Below are 23314 nucleotides of genomic sequence, written 5' to 3' on the forward strand. Positions count from 1 at the left end.
TCCACTTTCTGAAGGATACATTTTAAAAGTCTCTTCAGTGGAGATCTATTAGTGATAAACTCTCTCAATGTTTGTTCTTTTTTCTGAAAAAATTGTTACTTTGACTCTAATTTTGAATTTGAATTACCTAGATGTAAATTTCTAGATTGGCCGTCTTTTTATTTCTCAGTAATTTTTACTATTGCTGCTACTAAATTTGCTGTCAGTTTGTCATTCTTTATACCTAATCTACTTTTTCTCTGTATCTTCGGTGTTCTGTGGTTCTATTATGTGTCTAAATGTGGCTTTATTTGTATATTCCTACTCAAACCTCATTGTATTTTGTTAGTTTGAATTTTTACCTTTTATCAATTTTGGAAAGTTTTAAAATATTGTATCAAATATTGTATTTTCCATCTAATCTCTCATTCTGGAAATCTTAATCTTATTTATTCACTCATTTATGCATTATATAAATATTTTTTAGTATCTCCTATCTTTCAGCAATATTCTAGGCATCGGTAATGTAATACTAAACTAAGCAGATAAAAATCATTTCCTCTCACATCCTTCATATTCTATTCTGTTTTATCCTCCACATCTCTTAACCTTTGTATTTTCCATCTTTATGTGATACATTATGTTTTAATTTCCTCGGCTCTGTATTTTAGTACACTGAGTCTTTGTTTAGCTGTATCTCACCCACTCATTCATCCATTCATTGAAATTTTCATTTCAAAAATTTCATATGGTTCTTTTTAACATTTTTCTGGTCCTTTTAAACATGATTTGGTCTTTGTTTATATAAAAAAATAATTTTTCTTTATACATTAAATCATTTTGAACATATGATTGCATAATATAATCAATAATTACATTACCTGAAGTTATTGAATATCTAATCTATTCTAAGTTTCATCTGCTTACATGTGCTCATATTGGCTTATTTCCTTGTGTGTTATAATTTTGGATTTTTGAGTTCAGTTTAAATAGAATTTTACCATGTCAATACTGAATGGCTGGAGTTGAGCGTTTTGCCCCTCAAAGTAGTTTGCTTCTGCTGGAAACTCCAGCAATATTATTGGCTCCAGGACAACTTTTATTGTTGTTGCTGCTAGTATTGTTGATGTCTTGACTTTGGAGAGTCTTAGAATGATAGAATAAATAAGTGTATATGTATGCTTTTAAAAGTGGAAAAAGTGATACAAATATAAAGAATTATTAGCAGGGATGCCAATATAGAATGTAACAATAAGAAGGGAGTAACTATGTGGCCTTTTATGTTGTACCGTATTAAGTGGTTGTGGAATAAATGTGTAAAAATTATAACTACAGAAGGAAATATATGTAACTCACTGTGTGTTATAAAGATAAATGCTACATAGCAAGATCTTGTTCTGGTAAAAGTAATAATTCTGCTGCATTAAAATAAAGAATACACTCACCAACAAAGGAGGGAAGTAAAAACAAATATACTAAAACAGTTCATCAAATTTAGTGTTGTCCATTCTATGAATGGGAAGGTGGATTAATATCTGGAAATTTCATCTAAATAGTAATATAACACTTCATATGCATAAACCAGATTTTTAAAAAATGGTTACCTCCATAGATGCTAAAAGGGCATTGAAAAAACTTAAAACAAATATATGAACTTTGAAAATAGAAAGTGATGCATCCTATATGATATAAAACACTTACAGTATTTTCCTGCATTCAACCATAAATTTTTCTATAAAAAAATGAGAAACTAAAATCAGAAATTAAACTAGTATTTTTGCTTTTATCACTCTTATGTGAAGTAGCTTAGGAAATTACAGCTGATTCAATAAGCCTTGAGATATATAAAAGATAGAGATACAAACAGAAATCTTTCTAGAAAATCCAGGAGAATGATCTGAAAAATTATCAAAATTAGGAAGAGTGGAGTTAAATATCTGTATACAAAATAAATACAAAAAAACCTGTAGGTTGATTTAATTAGCAATAACTAAAAGTTCTAATGAGGAAAAAACAAAGATTTTATTGACAAAAACAGTAAATACATGCAGTATACCAGTAAAGACTTTCAAAACTTTGTGGAGCTTATATTAAAAAATGGCAAAATTAGTATTGTAAAAGAATTGAGAAATGGAACAAGCAAACAGAAAAGGCAGCCTTGAAATAGAATCTGACATGTATAAAATAATTACTAGGAAATGAATTATTCAGTAAATGATGGTGGGAGAATTAGATTAGCTATTCAGAATACAGTGTACATTTTTACTTACTTCCATAAATACCAGATAGATTTAAGAGCAAAGTGAATAGTTAAGAAATTAATTTCTAAAATAACAAATATTAAATGTTTTGTCAAGTTTTTAATCTAGAAAAATAGAGGTAAATTTTTATTAAAACTTTGATAAGGAAAAGGTGACGTGAAAAAAAAAGCTGCTATAGGAATTAAGGAGAAAAAAGTGAATGTGTAGATGGATATTTGCACGCATTTGGAATGCCTCTGTCAAGTAGGTGAAAAAATGATGAGCCTGGTTTCCCCTAAGCAAGGGAACTGGGCTGAGAAGGAGACTAACTTTTCACTAAGAACACTTTCTTTGTATCTTTTGAAGTTTTATACCATGTCCATGGATTTCATTTTCAAAAAATAATGATTTAAACAGCTTAAATTTCTAATTTAAGAAAGAAAAAACAATTAAATCCCCAAAGACCAACCAATTTTACTATCTAAAAATCTATCGTGTCAATAAATAGCTGTAAAAAGTACAACTAAAAATAATAGAACATGGAGACATATTTGCAAGCAATATGCGAAATGCTAATTTAAGAGAAAGAGATACTACACCAAAGGAGGACCAAAAAATGAAGTCATCTAAGGAAAAATAGACATAAGATACAATGGGCAATTCCCAAAGGAAGAAATACAAATGGCCAATAAACATGAGAAAATATTCAACCTCACTTCTGATCATAGAAATTTCAAGTAAAACAGCAATGAGATACTGTTTTTCCTGATCAAATTAGCAAAACAAAAATACTTTGTCCTTGCAAAGGTATAATGGGCAGAGCATGTTTTCACCCAGCTGACGAGAGTATAAATCGGTAAGATCTTTCTGGAAAACAGTTAAGCAGTTTTCACGAGCTTTAAAAGTGTTACTGTCCTTTGCCTCAGAAATTTCCACTTCTGGAGAATCTGGGCTCTAAATAATCTACAATTTGGAGGAGGTTTCATGCATAAGATGTTTACTGCAGCATTAGTTATAACAGTAAAAAATGATTGTTAGAGTTGGAGCTTGCAGTAGTAGGACAAAAGCCACATCACTCCCAACTTTAAGGGCAAATGATGGTGTGAGGTTTCAGTGCTTGCCTTCTCTGTCGTACTTTTAGGTTTGTCATTCCACCATGTAGAGTTCACGGTCAGACTAATTTCCCAATTAAAGCCTCCATTTAGACGTTTCAAAGGGTCATGTATCTCTTAATAAAGATAATTAGCTATTTGAGGAAGATTTAAAATAGAGGAATGGGGGAAAATTTGGTTGGGGAAGAAAAAATGGGTTTTGTAGTTATTTGAATTGAAGAAAAGATAGATGAAATAATGTGTTCTATTGTGTACATAAAAAGAAAGCTTATGATGAGAAGTTAAAAGTTAACTTCAAATATTTCACAAAAGTTACTGAAATGTCAGAGTAAAAAAGTAAAGTCTGACCTGTAATAGACTTAGAAACCATAATAGTCTGAAGATGAAACTCACTTGCAATTGAATAATTATGCTCCTTTGGATTCTCATAGTAACCTATACATGTATCTGTGATAGCACAGACCTGCTTCATTTTGGCACGTGTGAAAATTAGGCTCTTCCACAAGAGTCTCATCTGGAAAGAAAGCCTTTATTGTATTGAGCTTTACAGCCTCACTTCTTAGTACTCAGTGTGACACACCTGTTGGCTAAATGACTGAGTTTGTGTTTTGTTGGTCCTTTGAAGGATAACTTTCCAGAGCACTATTTAACATGAAAGTTTTCTTCCAAATAGGATTACCAAACCAATAACAATGACCAGGCAGTGGTTGAAATCTGTATCACAAGAATCACAACAGCCATCAGAGAGACAGAGTCAATTGAAAAGCATGCCAAGGCCCTCGTGGGGCTATGGGACTCCTGCTTGGAACACAACCTAAGACCCTCTGGGAAAGATGAAGACACTCCCCACGCAAAAATCGCCTCTGATATCATGAGCTGCATTTTACAGGTATGTCAGTGTTCAACATCACACTATTTGTTACTGGCTTGGCAGGTTAGGAGAACATGTGACGTTTCTGACCAAGAGCCAACGTTTCTGAAGTGTTTGGATACTGTAAAAAGACACCACAAACCATCAATAGCTAAGCCAGACAGGCTTGGTCATTAATAAACCAAGAAGTTTCTATCAAGCCCTTACTGTATACAAGACACACTATGAGGAGTTCAAAGGAATACCACAGCTAGCTCTAATTTGTTTGGAGAGAAAAGACATGTGCATATAAAATGTTAAAAGTAAAGCAACGTGTGCCAAGATTCAGATGAGATATATTGGAAAATGCAGAAAAGGAGAACTTTTATTCAGAGAGACCAAAGACGGGGTGGAGACTGAACTAAAGGGCAATGAGCTTGGAATATGTGGGAAAAAGTAACTTAGTCATTTTTAAGTATATATCTATATGTATCATGAATTACCCATAATTATATTTGACTGTTCTGATCATGCTTAAATTCTTTCTTTTGGCAAAAATGTGAATTTGGAATTTTGGCTCAGCCAAAAATCAGTTATGTAAGACTGAAATGTTGGGCAGGTCACTTAATTTTCTAAGCCACAGTTTTCTCTGTGTAAAATGCAGGTGAAGCAACATTGTCTATGACAAATTTTATCAATCAATGATATTAATAGGTATTTCTCAAAGAAAAAATTATGCAGTCAAATAAATTGATAAACACTGAATTCAAATTTTCCCTTTTGAGCTATCACAATCCTTCATAGCATATTAAAGGCTCTGGAAAGTCCTGCAATAAAGAAAGGCTGTTTAGTACAGCATTTTCCATTCTGATTTGACCATGGAGCTTTCTTTCCCCTCTCTACCCACAACACAACATTTATGAATAGCCTTCAGAACTATGGTTCCACTAGCACAATTCAGGAAATCCTGATTCTGTTAAAGAGTTTAGCACTGTGTATGGCAGCTAATATTAGTTTCATTTCTTCTCCTTTTCCTACAGTTGTCATTGCTTAACTGGAACAAATTTTATTTTGTCTCCTTAGTCCAGGGACTGGCCAACTGAACAAAAAGACTCTATTACACTGTTTTTTGTTTGTTTGGTTGTTTGGTTGGTTTTTTGTGTTTTTTCGTTCTTAAGATTTGGGATGGAAAGGGAGAAAGGGGGATTTCGACAAAATTAATGAGAGATTAATGCAGCTTGGCTATAACAACAAAGACCTAATATATCTGTTCTTCACTGATTATCTGGAGTATGTTATTGATACACATTAGAAACACAGATTATTTTACTCTAAAGTGCCACTCTACAGACATTCAGACAGTAACTCACAAGTCAACTGTACACTCCAGCTCCCATTGAATTTCAAAACCATTGATCTAGATTCTAGAGCAGCACTAACCAACAAAAATAGAATGCAGGCCACAAACACTAGCCACCTATATTATTTAAAATTTTCTGATAGCCATATTAAAAAGAAGTACAAAGAAATGGATGACATTGATTCGATAATATATTTTCCTTAACTCAATATATCCAAAATATTATTATTTCAACACGTAATCAATATAAAAATTAATGAGATATTTTTATACTGTTTTATGTCATGTATTTTTTTAAATAATATTTTATTTTTCAGATACAGTTAGCATACAATATGGTATTAGTTTCAGGTACACACCACAGTGATTAAACATTTACATGATTTACAGAGTGATCAACCCAATAAATCTAATATCCATTTAATACCATATACAGTTATAACAATATTATTGACTATATTCCTTATGCTATATTTTATATCTCCATGACTATTTTATGACTATCAATTTGTACTTCTCAATCCCTTTCCCTTTTATACCCCTACCAACCCCAACTATCTGGCAAACATCAAAACATTCTCTATATCTATAAGTTTGTTTCTGTTTTCGTTTATTTTGTTCTCTAGATTCCACATAGAAGTGAAATCATATGGCATTTGTCTTTCTCTGTCTGACTTACTCCACTCAGCACAATACCCTCTAGGTCCATCCATGTTGTTGCAGATAGCAAGATTTCATTCTTTTTTATGGCTGATTAATATTCCACGATATAAATGTACCACCTCTTCTTTATCCATTCATCTATTAATGGACACCAGATTCCCTCCAAATCTTGGCTATTATAAATAATGCCACAATGAACATATGGATTCACACGTCCCTTCGAAGTAGTGTTTTGGGTTTCTTTAGATAAATACCCAGAAGCGGGATTACTGAGTCCATCTTTGTCCTTTGTTATAGCCTTTGGTTTAAAGTCTATTTATCTGATATGAGTTGCTACCCTAGGGTTTTTTGTTTTGTTTTTATTTTCATGAAACATCTTTTTTCATTCCTTTACTTTCAGTCTGTAAGTGTCTTTCGATCAGAAGTGAGACTCTTGTAGGCAGCATGTGTAAAGGCCTTATTTTCTTATCCATTCAACCCCCTTATCTTTTGATTGGAACATTTAATCTATTTACATTTACAGTAATTGTTGCTAGATGTGTAGTTACTGCCATTTTATTATTCGTATTTTTTTTATCTTTTTTCTTCTTCTCCTTAAAGATGTCCCTCTAACATTTCTTGAATACTGACTTGGTGATGATGAACTCCTTTAGCTTTTTCTTGTATGGGAGGCTCTTTATCTGTCCTTCAATTCTAAATGATAGCTTTGCTGGGTAGATTAATCTTGGTTATAGGTCCTTGCTTTTCATCACGTTGAATATTTTGTGTCAGTCCCTTTTGGCTTGCAAAGTTTCTTTTGAGAAATCAGCTGATATTCTTATGGGAGCTCCCTTGTAGGTAACTAACTGCTTTTCTCTTGCTCCTTTTGAGATTCTCTCTTTGTCGTTAACTTTTGGCATTTAAATTATGACATGTCTCGGTGTGGGCCTCTTTGGGTTCATCTTGTTTGGGACTCTCTCCACGTCATGGGCTTATATGTCTACTTCCTTCACCAAGTTAGGGAAGTTTTCGATCATTATTTCTTCAAATAGGGTTTCAATTCCTCTCTTTCTCTCTTTTCCTTCTGATACTCCTATGATACAAATGTTGATATGATCGATGTTGTCCCAGAGGCCCCTTAAACTTTCCTCATTTTTTAGATTCTTTTTTCTTGTTGCTGTTCTGATTGGGTGTTTTCTGCTACCTTATCTTCTAAATCACTAATTCGATCCTCTGTTTCATCTCTGGTTAATTCCTTCTAATGTGTTCTTTATTTCACTGTATTCTTCATTTTTGACTGGTTCTTTTTTATATTTTCTATCTCCATTTTTATGTTTTCTATTTCTTTATTAAAGTCCTCACTGAATTCATTTTCTTTTCCCTTCAATTCATTGAGCATCCTTACAACTAGTGCTTTGAACTCTGCATCTGGTAGATTGCTTGTGTCATTTTGTTTATTATTTTTCTGGAGCTTTGTTCTGTTCTTTCATTTGAGACATGCCTCTTTGTCTCCCCATTTTGGATGCCACTCTGTGTTTGTTTCTATGTATTAGGTAGGACTGCTATGTCTCCCAGTCTTAGTAGAGTGGCCTTATGTACTAGGTGTGCTGTGGGTCGGAGTGGCAGTCTTCCCTGGTCACTTGAGCTGGGTACTCCAGGTATGTGTCTTGAATGGGTTGTGTGCCCTCTGTTTGTAGTGAGCTTTGGTTGCTATTTGCACGTCAATGGGAATTGAGCCTCAGGCTGATTGGTTAGGAGGTCTGGCTGGTGAGGGGCTGGCTCTATGGAACAGGATTTACTTTAGCAGGGCTGTGGTGCCTTCCCAGTCTGCCCTATGGGTGTGTTGTCCTTGGATGCAACCCTGGATGGAGCTCCAGCTTTGTCTGAAGTTAGCCACTATGTGTGTCAGCTTCAGGGCCTCCTGAGATGGGCTCCACCAAAGGCCAAGTTCAGCCAAAGCCTGTGCCCTTCATAGTGCCATGTGGCTTGAGCCACCAAACATATCACAGATGGCAGACACCTACACTGGACTTAGAGGTGCTTAGAGAGGACAAGCCACTAACAGGCTGGCTGCCACTAGTGCCAGGCTTGGGGCTGCTCAGCAAGAGGTATGGGGCACGCTGATGCCAGATGCTGCTTATTTGAGTTTTGTGAACATTTGAGAGATTTTAGGAGTCCACAACAAGACAAGCCATTTGTATAAAAAAGCTTTCAGCTTGGGTGGGGTGGGATTTCACGGAATCACCAGGGCAGAGTGACCAGTGTTAGCCAGGTTGATGGAGGCTCCTTCCATCTCACTCAGCCACAATCTCCACTGCGAGGCCTTGTGAAGAGAAGTTTAGGAGACTTCTCTTCCCAGGCTGGTATGGAACCCCAGGCTGGTATGAGTCTGGGATCCCTCACTCCTCAGGGAGAAACTCTGCCGCCGAGATATCACTCATGATTTAACTGCCCCATATGCGTCTAAGACCAGCCCACTCCACCAGTCTCGAGTTGGCTTCTTCTGTATTTCCTTAGTTGTAAGACTTCTGTTCAGCTAGACTTCAGGAGATTCTCAATAACTGTTGTTCTGTAGTTTAGTTGTAATTTTAATGTGGTCATGAGAGGAGGCAAGCACAGCATTCACCTACTCTTCCATCTTGACCAGAAATCCTGGTGTACGTTTTAGTGGATATTAATTTGGAATATTTACATTTAAAGCTGATAGTGGCTCCTGTGTTAGCACAGTTCTAGAGAGTCAGGAAGACTTTCTAGAGATCACATTTGGAAAGAGTTATAGAAAATAAGCAGAAATTTCACCAGATAAAAAATTGGGAGTGAGAGGACATTCCAAGTAGCTTTTGCAAAAGTCTAGATTTGTGAGATAAAACCAAGGTCAGAAAATTATAAGCAGGTTACTCTTTCAAAGTGCCCCAAATTTTGGGTAAGGCATTATGTCTTCTACCTAAAATTTTGGGGTGGGGCTGGTAGAGGGGAAGTGAATTGATTTTGAGAGATAAAAATGCTAAACTTACTGCTGATCAATGACTCAATGTAAATGAGTTTGTAAGATTATTGAGAGTAGGGCTATGAGGACAAGCACTGATATTTTGGAAAGGGACAGATAAAAAAGCAAAGAGATAGGCCTCTTGGTCGAGAGGGACAAAGGAGTCACAGAAGTGGACAACTCCAGCCCATAGGACCAGTGTAGGCATAGGGTCTTCTTAGTGTGTCCTTCAAGGAGGCAGATGGTATTAGAAAGGAAAGCGCGAAGTCCTAAAGGCAAACTTGCCTTTTACCCCAAAAGTCAGTGATTTGTCCAGGCCATCCTTGGAGATATACTCCTAGAAATCAGCCCCAGTAACTAAAGGCAAGGCTATGGTTGCGGCATTGGCATTTAGCTGCTGTTGAATTTTAAGGAGAACTTTTTTGGCCTACGGTAAATACTGAAAAGGTAATTTTATCCTACTTGTAATTTGGGTTCTTGTGTGAACCATGTAGAGAACCAGATGACTCATGTTCTGTTCTGTTTTTTTCAGTAAGATAAAACAGTAGATTAACTTTCAAAAGTCATCCTCAGCATTTTTAGTTGGTACAACATATAAAAAGAATGATTTCCTCTCCACCTCCCCCACTTCTCCAGATAAGCATCCCGGCATCCAGCAAGAGCCCACCAGTTCTTACCATGTCCTTGTCCATTCCACTTGATTTTTACTCCTAGTCACTTCACTGTCATTTCAAACTTATATATGTTGACTCACAACAGAAACTTTCTGTCTTATTTCCCCTCCTTTTCAACCTACACTCCAGCCTACCTCAAGGACCACTTCTATTCCTCTTTGAATGAGTAACTACATTGAATCTTTTCTTTTCTTGGTCCCTAAATTTATGAATTTGCTACATTAACCTTAAAATAACTTCTAAAATTCCAGAATTCACCTCCTATAACTTCCTCAATATAAAATCACTACAGGTGGTGTGCAGTATGCACTTGTGAGTTCTGCTTTCTCTTGCCCTGGGTGATATGCTTTCACTAACTTACCTCATGTCCTTAGATAAGCCTCTCAACCTGTCATCTAAAATAAAAAACAAAGAATGAACCAGTTGATCTCTCAGATCACTTCCTGGTTTGAAATTCTGACTCACTTAGGAAATGCTGAGAGGTAGCATAACAAGGAGATTTAGAGCTTGAGGGTCTTAGAGTTAGATGCTCTTGATCTTATGTAAATAAAGGAACTTAGTTTACTTCTCTAAGCCTCTGTTCTGCCACCTGTAAAATAGATGTGACAAACTTGCTGCTCATGGAGAGCATCTTTTATTACAAAAGCAATCTCCCTGTGTGGTCTAGCCATTATCCAGAAGTACCTATTTCATCGTGGCTTTCTCTGACCAGATTTTGATATGGAGTTGACCAATGTCTATTTCTTTGCTGCTGGAAAAATCCTGAAAGGGACAATGCCCCCTTACAAATCATATTACATTCTAAAATAAATCTAAATGTGAAGAGGGTTGAAAAGAATTAAATGCACCTCAAAGAGGTTGAAATTATCAACATGGCTGATGTGCTAGAATGAAATTCTAGAGAATCAAGGGGACTACCAGCCTGACATTGAGAGCCAGTGCCTGGCTTCACTCTTACACTACTAGTTACAGCCTCTTCCCCAACCAAATCACTTAGCAGAGCTATTGTCAAGGAAGCTCTGCATTTTGTTTCTTTCTCCATCTCTGCTCACACTGTTGATGACACCTATAAAGAGGAAGATTGCCCAAGGGGGTTATCTGGAAGGTGGAAGGAAGAATAGGAATAATCCCCAAATCTACTATTGGAAAGTCAGGAAGTATCCATTTTTCCTCTTTATAGAGGGACCTATTGTCCATTCTCCTTGACTCTACACTTTAATTTTCTTATTTCTTCTTCTCCAATTAATGTTGAATGAAGATTTAAAATCTGCCCCTGGCTGGCATTGCATCTGAAGTGCCTTGGACAGTTTTGAGAGCATTTCCATTGTAACTCTAGAGACAGGACTGGTTATGTTGGTCTAGAAATTGATTCAGTAGATAAGCCCAGCTCTGTAATTTACTTGCAGTGTGATACTGGGCAAATTAATCTTCTTATGCCATCATTTTTTCATTTTTAAAATCAGATGATAAGAATACCTGCCTACTGAGTTTGTTGTGAGGGTTAAATGAACAGTCATTTAAAAATAGACATAAAATCTTTAGGACACAGGAAGTACTGCATGAATATTGACTCTGATTGATATCATCATTAGCATCATCTACAGTAGACTCTAAACTAGCACTCAACACTTTATAACAAGCTATTGATTTAATTTAAAGCCATTGTTCATTGCCTGTTTCCTCCTCTCCAAAATATAAGCTCTGTTTTATTCACTAATATAATCCTGGCACCTAGAACAAGTGAATGGCACACAGTAGATGCTCAAAATAATATTAATTTATTGAATGAATGAATGAACAAATAGCTCATGAGACGTGACTGCTTTCTGGCTTCCACACGAGATAACCTTTTCCCCAGAATGGGCCATGGTACTAATTTCTCAATTAATGCCATATGAGACAGTGGAAATAGGAGTAGATTGGGACACATATCTCCAGATTCCTGAGACTCGTCTCTTATTACCTGACAGAAAATACACTAGGAAAACTTAGGAGTATGTGCCATTTAGATTTTATATATAGCCATGCTGCTAAGAACAAACATTGTCTTTGTAAATCCAAATTTATTTTAATTATCTGATCAATGATGTGGAATGAATAACCATAAAATAACTATTTTAGTAAATGATGTTTACTATTTCTTGAGATTACTATTCTATGGCACTCACTTGAATTCAAGGCCTGAGAGCCAAAGAACTTTTTAGTGGCTATCACCTCAGATAGATATCTCTTCTACTTAGCTTTATTCTTTTCAATTTTAAAACACTGGGAAATGTTCCCAAAGTTTATTTTCAAAAGGAAAAACTCCACCAAAACCTTAAATTGGTGCTAATCTAGTTAGAAATATAATTCTTGGCATCTGTAGAACAAAGGCCTCTTGTTCTGCTTTTCCAGCTAGATATATAAACTGTTTCCATGAACATGTCTTTATTTCTACCCTGTACTTCACTAAATTTGTTCCCTGAGTATTAGGTACTAAATTGTGTGTAAGATGATACACATACCAACATGCTCACATCTGAACCGAGGAGCAAGATCTATCATAGGCTCTGGCATTAACAGCTGCTGCTAAAGTGATTTATTTATGCGAGTAATCATAGGGCTTTCTTTGCATGTGTGCCATTAGCATTCCTGTGATCCAAATAATCCTAGTGATGAAACAATGTCACAGGCCTAAGATCTGCATTAGCAACTAATTTTGCTTCACTTGAGAGCAAAGCTCAGCTGTTAGAAGGAGGCTATATAGTACCTGTCAGGGCCTAGGACCCGTGTCTGTCCAGGCTTATCTTGGCCTCTCAGCCCCTCACTTGCATCCTGTTGCTGTCAGCAATGCTTGTGGCTTCTTAATACACTGGGAAGTGTCTGGACACTGTTTAGAAACTGTGAGTCTTTGGTCACAATTCCTTAGTGTTTATATGAACTATTTGTTCTTTGCTTAATGTTTTACTTCTCCCATCATTTGAGAGATTTCCAGATGACATGTATGGAAGGAAAACAGAAAAATTGAGTGTGTTAAAATTTTGCATTTTTCCCCCAAATAATGACATTATACATGTGGGGGGAGATTTTATATAATTCACTTGGAACCACACTTTAAAGACTTTAATAGCTGCCTACTATTTTTCTCAAAAACATCTAGAATTATGGCAAAAAAAAAAAAAAGATCCAATTGGCTAAGACAACCTGTTATTTCATTTTTGCTGGTAAGCGTTAGCTCACACCCAAGGTGCAAAACACCAGTTGCTGGAAATATTGATTTCCACTGTCTGTATCGACTGTTAGTTAGGAACACCTGAATCGTACTTCCCATGCCACCATGTACGGTTTCTCAGTAAATTACATGTAAATTGCTTGGAGACAGAGTCCTCCAATGGAAGACATGTACTTCCTCTATAGCTGCAAGTTGTTCTTGACGGAAGATACAAAATAGGTAGAGTAAACTTGAGCCTGTAGTTCTTCGTGGGAAAGCTCTGAGAAGCATTGTGTGATTGTGTTCCACTCTCCAAACTAGGGCTTTGACCTGCCATCGCAGGGACAAAGATGTGTCATTTAAAACTTAAACCAGGAAAAAAAAACTACATGTAATTGGCTATCTATAGAGGCAACCCAAGGAATTGTATAGTAAAACTGAGGGATTTGAGAAACACTCTGTGCTCTAATTGAAGTAATATGAATATAACTGCAAGGGAACAGGGGTGGAATATGATTATAATCGAGAAAATGGACAAATTAATTGGCCTTCCTAAACATCACATGTCTGAAGAGTATGTCAACAAAAAGAGGATGCTCAGCATGGGGTCATTATTTTGGCACATTTTCCCAGCCTGGGGGCAGGAGGGCAGTGGAATAAAAGTAGGTGGAGACTAAATCTGATAATAAGAAAATTTCAGTCACTAGACATGGTGATGGGGTTTTAGGGCAGGAGTGTTATTTTAGTTTTCACATAGTCTAAATGAACTATATCTCAGGATCTCTCTTTGCTCCAGTCTGATCGTGTGCTTATGAGTGAACATTCTGGTTAGTAATCTGGCTCCTGGTATCCTAATGATGTGAAAAGGATATCTTAGGTGTGACCTGGGAAAGACTCTCATTGTGGATGAATAAATTGGCATGCCTCATAATGTACTAGCCTTTTGGAAATCCATTAATATAATCCCTAAGTGGATCCAAAGCATGTTATATGGCTGACCAAGCACATGCCCAGACTTCTAAAGCTGAAGGCAGGGGAGTAGTCAACATCCCTGAGAGGCCTCATAGTTCATCATATCAATAATGATCCATTTCAGTCAGGTCCAGTTAAATTCACCAAGAGGGAGACAGATAAAGGCAAAGCCTGGTATCAGAGAAGTAAAGCTGCAGGCCATGGTCTTGATAGTCAGATCCTGTTAGGAACTCTATGAAGTTAGAACAGAAACCTAGCGAGTGGAAGTGCTATAGAAGAATGATTTGTCACCAAGGAATAAGGTCAGAGCTTTCATCATGGCTGACTTAAAGGTGGGATTTCAGGTTAGGTTGTTGAATATCTATTTTTTCCTGCTCAGAAGTCAGATTGACCCTTGAGTCTGAAAAATAGGTGGAACTACAGGAATGAGTTAAGAATTTATCAGGTCTATTTTTGTTTCTAGAAGCTTGGAGCGGGGAAAACTTTAGAGTAAGAGACTTAACTAGCTCACTTAAAAAAAAAAAATTAGAGATCAAATTGGTCTAAGGCACAGCCTAATGCTCGAGGCTCAAATAATGTCACCAGGACTTGGTTTTTCTCTACTTGTCTCTCAGATATATCCATATGACCTTGAATCTGAAACAGATTCTCGCCTTCTCAGGTCACAAGATGGAGGCAGCTACTTGATCTTTCATTTTCAATTTGAATCTATCAGAAAACAGAACCTCTTTCACAGAGCTCTTTAATGGCTCCTTAATTATAACTGGGTACCTTGCCCATTTCTGAACCTATCACTTGGACCAGGGAAATGTGATTCTCTGGTCAATGTTTGAGCCATTTGAACACTTTTGAAGCCAAGGTTGTTAATGTCTTCATTAGAATTACCTGAAATGGTGAAAGTTGAAATCTACTAAGTAGTATATGACAACTCTCCTGCCCAATCAACCAGCCCTGAAAATGAATGGTGCTGGAACACTTAGCTCATACCAAGCCATTGCTGGCAGTGGGAATAGGAATGAGCAGGGTTCCCCATGCCCCTCCTCCCTTCCTACCATATTACAGTCCCAATGACAACTATAACAATAGATTTACATTTTTTATTAGTTATTCAATTTGACAGATGTTTACTGAACACTATCATAAACCTAGAATTGTGGAAAGTAATAGAGGAGATAATCCATGGTGGAAAGATAAAAGCACCTTTCACATGAGCAGTTAGAGAATAACAACCACTTTTTATTTCTAATATAATAATGTAGAGCCAGCTCCCCAAACACACGTGTGCTGTGCAACTTTTGCCTTAGAGTTAGTCTAAGGAGTGAGGTTGATGGTCAGAACGTTAGATGGTAGTGAAGACATACCATTCACTTTTAAGAAAACATGTTGTATTTTCCAAATATTATTTTCTAATTAGGTAATCAAATGCTAATAGCATTATTTTATATGTTAGATATTGATGTTCAGTCACAAAGTAAATCAAAAAGAATTATTTTAAGATACAGAATTCCTTTAGTTTTTAGTTATTATGTTCATTCATTTTTTTCTCCTGTATTTCATTAGCTGAAACTTTAGTTTTTAAGATACAGTCTGAAAGGAACTTGTTCAACATTCCTTGAGTTATTTTCTCAAGTATAAATCTGATAAATTATTCCTCTCATCAATGGCTCCTGGAGTCAGAGTGACCTTTGAGTCAATTCCAAACCTTTAGCATGGCATGCCAGACCTCTCAAAACCAATCCCTGTTTACCTCTCCAGGCCCAACTATTCACATGCACCACACTCCAGCCATACTGAATATTAGAATTCCCCAAATGCACAAGCTCTCTCTTTCACCTCTATGCCTTCACCTATTCTTTTCCTTCTGCCCACTCTTTTTCTTGCCATCACCCAGCAATCTCTTGTTCATCTATTAGGTCTCAGCTAAAGCATCACCTCCTCCATGAAGTCTTTCTTGACCGACCCCCTCCCCCAGACTGGATTAGGTGCTCCTTCTTTGCTTCATTAGTACCCTGCACTTTGCCTATCATGGCCTTCTTAGCCTATGCTCTTAACAGCCTGTTTGCCTTTAAGTCTTCCTAATAAGAACAAGAGTTTTCAAAGTTCTCAAATACAATGAAAATAGGGCGGGGTCTTTGTTTTTACAGCTGCATTTTGAGAAATATTTTTTTGGATGAATCAATAAATGAATGAATAGTGAGACACTTATTATTTGTTGTTTTCTTACACTTCCTCAGAATTACAACCGGCCCCCTGTGATGGCACTAGCCATCCCCATTGCCGTGAAATTCCTCCACAGAGGCAACAAGGAACTGTGCAGGAATATGTCCAACTACCTGTCTTTGGCTGCAATTACCAAGGCGGATCTCCTGGCTGATCACACAGAGGTTATAGTAAAGAGCATACTCCAAGGTACAGTGTGAAGGCTGAGTGGGGGACATGTTTTAGGAGTCAGTTAAAAGTATTTTTGTGAAGTAGTTATGGTTTGTGGAAAGTGAGACCTAGAGTATTGAGAGGTAGGTTAGATTCTCTACTTTGCCACTAGTTGACTTGTGAACATGAATAAGGTTACTTGGGTTGGCTGAGTCTGTGTCTCTTCACCAGGCAGATGAATTATTTGGACTCTTAGTTGAGTTGTAAGCTTCTTTCCAAGTTCAGATCTCTCAGTTTGGAGAACTGTTTTCTGTGCTTCTGGTCACCTTGTCTGACTGCTTACTGTAGAGAGCCAGTCTGTACTGAGTGGAATATACCCCACTACTCTTGGTAGCAGATGGAAAACCTCTTGTTCTTTTGGTTTCCAAAAGCAAGAAATGTTAGATGAAACACACCAGAAAATGTGTAAAGACTTCTTAAATGTGAACATGATTGGCGACTGATTTATAATTGTGTTAAATGCTATTATAAAAACTCAAATGAGATCACCTCTATGAATTGTTTCACATTTGAATGAAAGAGAGCAAATCAGTCTACTCAAAATATTCTCTTTGCCTTGTGTTTTATCCTTTGGTTTCAGATCTATCAGAAACCATGTTTTTTGGGGTTTTTTTTTTTTTTGGATTTGGGATCAGAGGAGAATATGTGGTATTATTTGATATGCACCCAAATGTCCCCAGTTCTCATTAATAAAAATGATTATATGATTACATTTTACTGACACCTCCTCTCCACATGCTCAAGTTGAGCATCAAACTCCTGTGAAGTGCTCCTCCACAAAGTATTTCTTAGAGTTCCCAAGGAAGTTCTACATTTGCTCTCTTCCTGAAGTATCCAGACCAGAGCACAAACCTATGCTGATTTCCTCCCTGTTTCCTGGCATGACATGCTGTGGTGGTGCTCATCTCCACCATCCTGAGCCCAGCAAATTCTGTAGCTGCTACCATTAAGATCCCAATAACAGACTCCATTCCACAGTACCCTGCCTGTCTGTCCTTTTGTGCTATTCCACTTGAAGCTTCAGGAGCCACCAGTTCTCAGTCCATTAATGCCATGTGGCAGCCTGTGGCAGGATAAAGGAGACTATCTATCTGTCTTTCTCTTTTGTGTTTCAGTTTAGTAGACAGGCCCTGGAGCAGAATTGTTTGGCTCCCAGTGCCAAACTGTGTTACCGAGTTTGCCATCAAATAGACGGTTCTGTTTTATCTAAAACTCTCTTTTTCCTGGGCTTCACTATTGACCCAAGAATCAGGCTAGCGACAAATTGGTCCTCCAATCCTCAAAAGACCCTATGGCCTGCCCAGGACTAAGGTTTTGTTCATTGTGCCAAACATTCCCAAGAAGAGTTCTTAGCAACCCCTCCCCCCTCTGACCAGCTCCCCCAATGGTTTGCCAGACGCCCCCCTGTAAAGAGTTGTTATTGATATTACTAGCTGATAGCATTCATTTCTCATTTTCTTTAGCCACGGGATCGAATTGCTAATTTCACTTTATACATGATATTAAATTTGCTAAAAGTCCAGAAAAGCAACTATGTTTTTTTCACCACCCTGGATACATATTTGGAACAGATTTTATAGGAATTACAAACAGTTATAGCCACCATGCATTTTAAATCCATGAGAAACTCGCAAGTAACTAATTTATGAAAAAAAAAAAAAATTGAATTGTCTCTTTGCAGCTGCCAGGAACTTAGGTCATATATTTGGGTTTGTTTTTTGTTTGTTTGTTTGTTTGTTTTTTGGGTTTTGTTTTGTTTGTTCTTGTTTTTTTTTTAAATTCACTTTCAATGACAAAGAAATCTTTTGAAATGCAAAATACACTTTCTCAGTTCACTTCAAACATTTGAAATACACACATGATTTGGTTTATTTAATCTGGCACAATGAAAATTACCATAAAATAAATGATAATTTGACCTAAAAGGTTGGGGCTACATATTTCATGGTTTAGATTTTTAGGACAGATATGTGTGTAAAACTCCACAATCAGCCACATGAGCACATCAAACTTTGAGGTTCAAAGCAAAAGTGATCTTGCTGTCTCTGAGTAGTAAGTTTTCTGCTCTGCAAATCTTTGTCTTGTATTTATCCCCTGCCATGTAGCCTTAGAAGCCACCATTAAGATTTCTTTTTTCTTAACCTAAAGTTTTCTCCCCATTAGAACTTCCTCCTTGGCTTATATTATCTCTAATTTTCATTCTCCCATTTTCCTTCTACAGAAAACTCTAAAGTATTGCAGTTATTTGATTTAATCTAAGTTTTTACAAGACTAGAATTATAGAAGTGTAGAATCTTAGGTCGGGACATTAAGCATGATTTTGCTCAGTTACCCAAGCAATTCTTGAATCTCCACCAAATGGTCATCCATTCAATAACAACAATAATACCAAATTTATTTTGTGCTCTCTTTATGCCAAATACTATATTAAGCACTTGATGATGATGATGATGATGATGATGATGATGATGATGATTAAGAAGAGGAAGGAGAAGAGGAAGAAGAACAAGAGGAGGAAGAGGAAGAAGAAGAAAGAGAAGAAGAAAAGAAGAGGAGGAAGGAGAGAAGGAGAAGAGGAAGAGGAAGGAGAAGGAGAGAAGGAGAAGAGAAGGAGGTGGAATAAGAGGAAGAGGAGGAGGAAAAGGAGGAAGAGGAGGAGGAAAAGGAGGAAGAGGAGGAAGAGGAGGAAGAACTCCTCACTGGAACACATGACTGAAAAGTGCGTGAATATATCAGGATTTCCATATGGTTTAATTCAAGGCTCAATCGTGGTCCCAAAAGTCATTACTCATTACTCATCTATGCTTCCTGTGGATCGATTTCATCTCATGCTCCATGTTATGGGCCTCTGAAGCTTCCAGCTTATATCACCATAAATACCAATTAAGCAAAAGAAACTCCATATCCACTCTCATTGTCTCTGTTTTACCTAACATGGATCACATGCCCATTGATAGCCTTATGGACTTACCTTTATCTCTTTACACTTTCTTCTTAAGAGACTCAGCTTATTGCTTTGATATGCTAAGATATTAGATAATGATTATTCCATCTCAATGTATCTGCAGTTCTTCTGAGGTTCTCATCATCTGTAAATTTAATGAAAAGAACCATTCTACCTTCATTTTAAAACATTAGTGAAAAAGTAGGCCAGAGGGGGCCAAGCAACCCTTATTGTGTACCAGTAGTGACTTCCTCTTACACTGGTTAATATTATTCTACTGATCATATTTTTCAGTTGTATTATACATGTCTATCCCTGATTCCAAACCAAATGTCTCCTTTATGCTCATAAGCCAATCATGACTTTGTCAAATGACCTTGTGTATTTATCCCTAAAGCAAATATTTCAATAGTTCTAAGCCAGTTTTTTGCTACTTCTCATTATTGATGGTTATATATAAGTAATAGTATTTAGTTTAACATTAAATGTAAATACAAATTCATTTTATTCAAATTGTTTAGATTCCATTTGTCTGTTTTGGGTTTTCTGAACTCTACCAGTTAGAAGGAAATTGTAAAAGGTTTTGCCTTTTGGAGAAAAATTAGCGACATTAGCAGAGTGTTGTCATGATTTATACTTGAGAGCTAAAGGCATGGAAAATTTGGCTATTTCTATATCAAATAAGAAAACTGTATCAGCATTTTTATATCAACCCCCCATACACACACACAAAAGCAAAAGCAAAAACTGTCTCATTTAGTTTTATAGGCAAATTAGAATAAATATACAAGGAATAATTATAATCGTATCTAAACTTTTTCAGATAATTTAAAAAGTACATTCTCTAATTCTACAAGGCTCATATAGTCATGATATCAACACCAGACAAGAACAGTAGAAGAAAGGAAAGTACAGGCCCATTTTAATTATAAACATAGATGTATAACATATAAAAAAGAATTTTAGCAAAATGACTCCAGCAATGCTTAAAGAAAATAATCATTAACATTTGCTGAGTGCTTTCTCTGTACCAGATCCTGGTATTTTAATTTATATAATTCTCTTAAGTATCTTGTGAAGGAAAAATTATTATCTTCATTTGATAAAATTTATAATGACTAAGTTGAATTTATCCCAGGAATGCAAGGATGGCTTAATATTCAAAATGTAATTTCCCACAATAAAAGACTAAAGGGTAAAAAAATCATGTGATCAGTTAAAGCATTTCATAAAATTCAGTACCCATTCATGCAAAAGGTTTTTTTAAAAAAAATATATGTATGGCGGTGAAATATTTGAAGCACTCCTTTAAAGTTGAGAATGAGACAAGAATGCCACTAAATCTACTTCTATTTTACTGCAACACTATATAATTCTGATTATGAGAATCATAAAGGAAGTAACAAAACAATCATTATTTCTAAAAAATATGATTACTTATAATAGAAAATCCAAATACTTTGAAGTCAATTGCTGGATTTAAGATCAATTAATAAAAACGAGTTGTTTTTCTCTTTACCAGTAATAAATTAAAAATGTAATAATAAAAATATTAAAGTAGCAAAATAAATGATACACAGAGAAAAAGATGTGTGTGACTTTTGAAAATAAAATAATAAAACTTTATTGAAAATAACTCAATAAAGGTAAATAAAAGGTAAGCAAATGGAGCAATAAACCATGTTCACGGATCGGAAAACTTGAAGTAGCAAACATGTCGATTTTCTCTAAATTAATCTATAAATGCAATGAAGTTTTAATAAAATCCTAACAAAGATTTCCCTGAAAGATGACAAGCTGATTTCAAAATCACAGGTAAGATACATTGACAGACAGCCAAAACCATTTTGCAGGAGAACATTGTTGGGGAGGAAGGATAAGTAGTAACTTCCAAACCAGATTCCAAGACAATGTAAAATCATAGTACAGACGATCCCCAACTTACAATGGTACAACTTACAATTTTTTGACTTTATGAAAGTGTGAAAATGGTACATATTCAGTAGAAACCAAACTTGGAATTTTAAATGTTGATCTTTCCCCAAGCTAGCCATACACAGTACAATACTCCTGATGCTGGTCAGCGACAGTGAACCATAGCTCCCAGTCAGCCATGCGATCACAGGACAAACAACTGACACTGTGTTGCTAGGGTTTTTTGGATATTGTCTTTTGTGTTTTCATCTCCCATCATGTCTACAAAATGCCCATCTGTGTCTCCTGTTTCTAGTGAGAAAAAGAGGGCAATTACTCTTGAGATGGAACTCAAGATAATTGCCCAACTGTAGGCTAATGTAAGTGTTCTGAGCATGCTTAAGATAAGCTAGGCTAAGATATAGTGTTTGGCAGGTTGGATGTATTAAATGCATTTTCAGCTTAATGGTATTTTAAATTTGTGTTGGGTTTATCAGGACACAGCCCCATCATAAGTTGAGAAGCATCTGTAATTAAAGTGGTGGAGCACTGGTGCAAGAACAGGCAAATAGCCCATGGACTATAATAAAAGGCAAGAAACACATCCATGCACATATGGAAATCGTATATGCGACAGGGGAATCTTCACAATGAATAAGGATAGGCTATTCCATAAGTGGTTCTGGGATAACTGTCCATATCACAACATGCATAAATTAATTTCATGTGGAATAAAGACCTAAATATAATAGGCAAAATTTTAAATCTCTTCTTTTCTAAAATGCAAAATCTATTCATGATAAAAAAAAAAATCTCTCAGAAAACTAGCAATTGAAGGAAACATCCTTAATCTAATAAAGGATATTTACGAAAATCCCACAACTTAACGAGGAAATATTGAACGCTTCCCCTTGAATTAAAAAATAAGACAAGGATGTCACTTGAGTAATAAATTTGTTTTCCACTTAAATCATAGCAGAGGTAATTGCTTATTTTGTAACATCAGAACCTTTTCAGAGTGGGAGAGTTGCTTTCCAATGGTCCTGAGTAATTCTCCAATCTTGTTCTTTGCCATGTGAGGATGCTATGTAGAACCTGTCCGGTATTAGAATATAAAGGCATAATCAATGCTTAGTGCAGCATGAGTTGGCATATCTTTCACCCAAGGAGCTAATAACATTATTGGAAACCCCTAAAATGAGAGTCTCTTCAACTCTGAGGGGTTATTTGAGGGCTTAGAAACCGTTTCCAAATTTTGATTTAAGACTCTGTGATGCAATGCACACCGCTGCTAACAAACTAAAGCAGTGATGTCCCTTCCTCTGCATTTCTGAATTAATGATCATAATAAGGAAATACTATGTCCCTCTATCCATATGCCTTTTACATGGCCCTCTGACACAAGTAACAAGATGACCTCAAATGATTTGAAACTTAAGTAGAAAGTTTTTAGAAAGAAAATGTAATATTGTCTCAGCAAGGGTCCAAATTCCTTTCTGACTTATGGGCAATAACCTAGAAAAGACTGTCTAGTTAATTATGATAGATTCACCTCATTTCTTTCTCAATGTGAGATAAAACTCAAACCACTGATTAGTGAGCTGTCTCAGAAAAAATGAAGATGGAAATTGACTTCCCCAACCCCCATTTATTATGGCAGTAATAATATATACCACCTAGGGTGGATGTGAAGCTTAAATAGATAAAGCAGAAATACTTTGTACTATGCTAGGCCATAGTTACCATGCTTTCTGATTCTTCTTAATATCATCATCATCATCATTATCATCATTGTCATTGTTAATCGAATATCATATGCCATGTGTCAGGGTATAATAAAATACTGAAGCAAGAACCATATCCATTTGTAGAGTTTCATAACCCCTGGGAGATATATAGCCATTAAAAATTCATGATACAATTATTCTTAAAGAAAAAGGTTTTAAGTTCACCATATTACAGGTTGTTGAGAAAGAATTTATTAATAAAATATTCTAGGAAACGAATGACTAAGCAATCTT

The 23314-nt window shown here is 36.1% G+C and overlaps 1 protein-coding gene across 1 annotated transcript in view; it reads left to right on the forward strand.

Moving 5' to 3' along the window:
* Nucleotides 1–23314, forward strand: part of VEPH1 (ventricular zone expressed PH domain containing 1) — a 186273-nt gene that overhangs the window by 19058 nt on the left and 143901 nt on the right. Inside the window, 2 exon segments of the mRNA XM_025044232.1 lie at nucleotides 4005–4220; nucleotides 16240–16414. Coding sequence (XP_024900000.1) covers nucleotides 4005–4220; nucleotides 16240–16414 — 391 coding nt within the window.

The sequence above is a fragment of the Pteropus alecto genome, unplaced genomic scaffold (assembly GCF_000325575.1).
Source record: "Pteropus alecto unplaced genomic scaffold, ASM32557v1 scaffold81, whole genome shotgun sequence".
Lineage (NCBI taxonomy): Eukaryota > Metazoa > Chordata > Mammalia > Chiroptera > Pteropodidae > Pteropus > Pteropus alecto.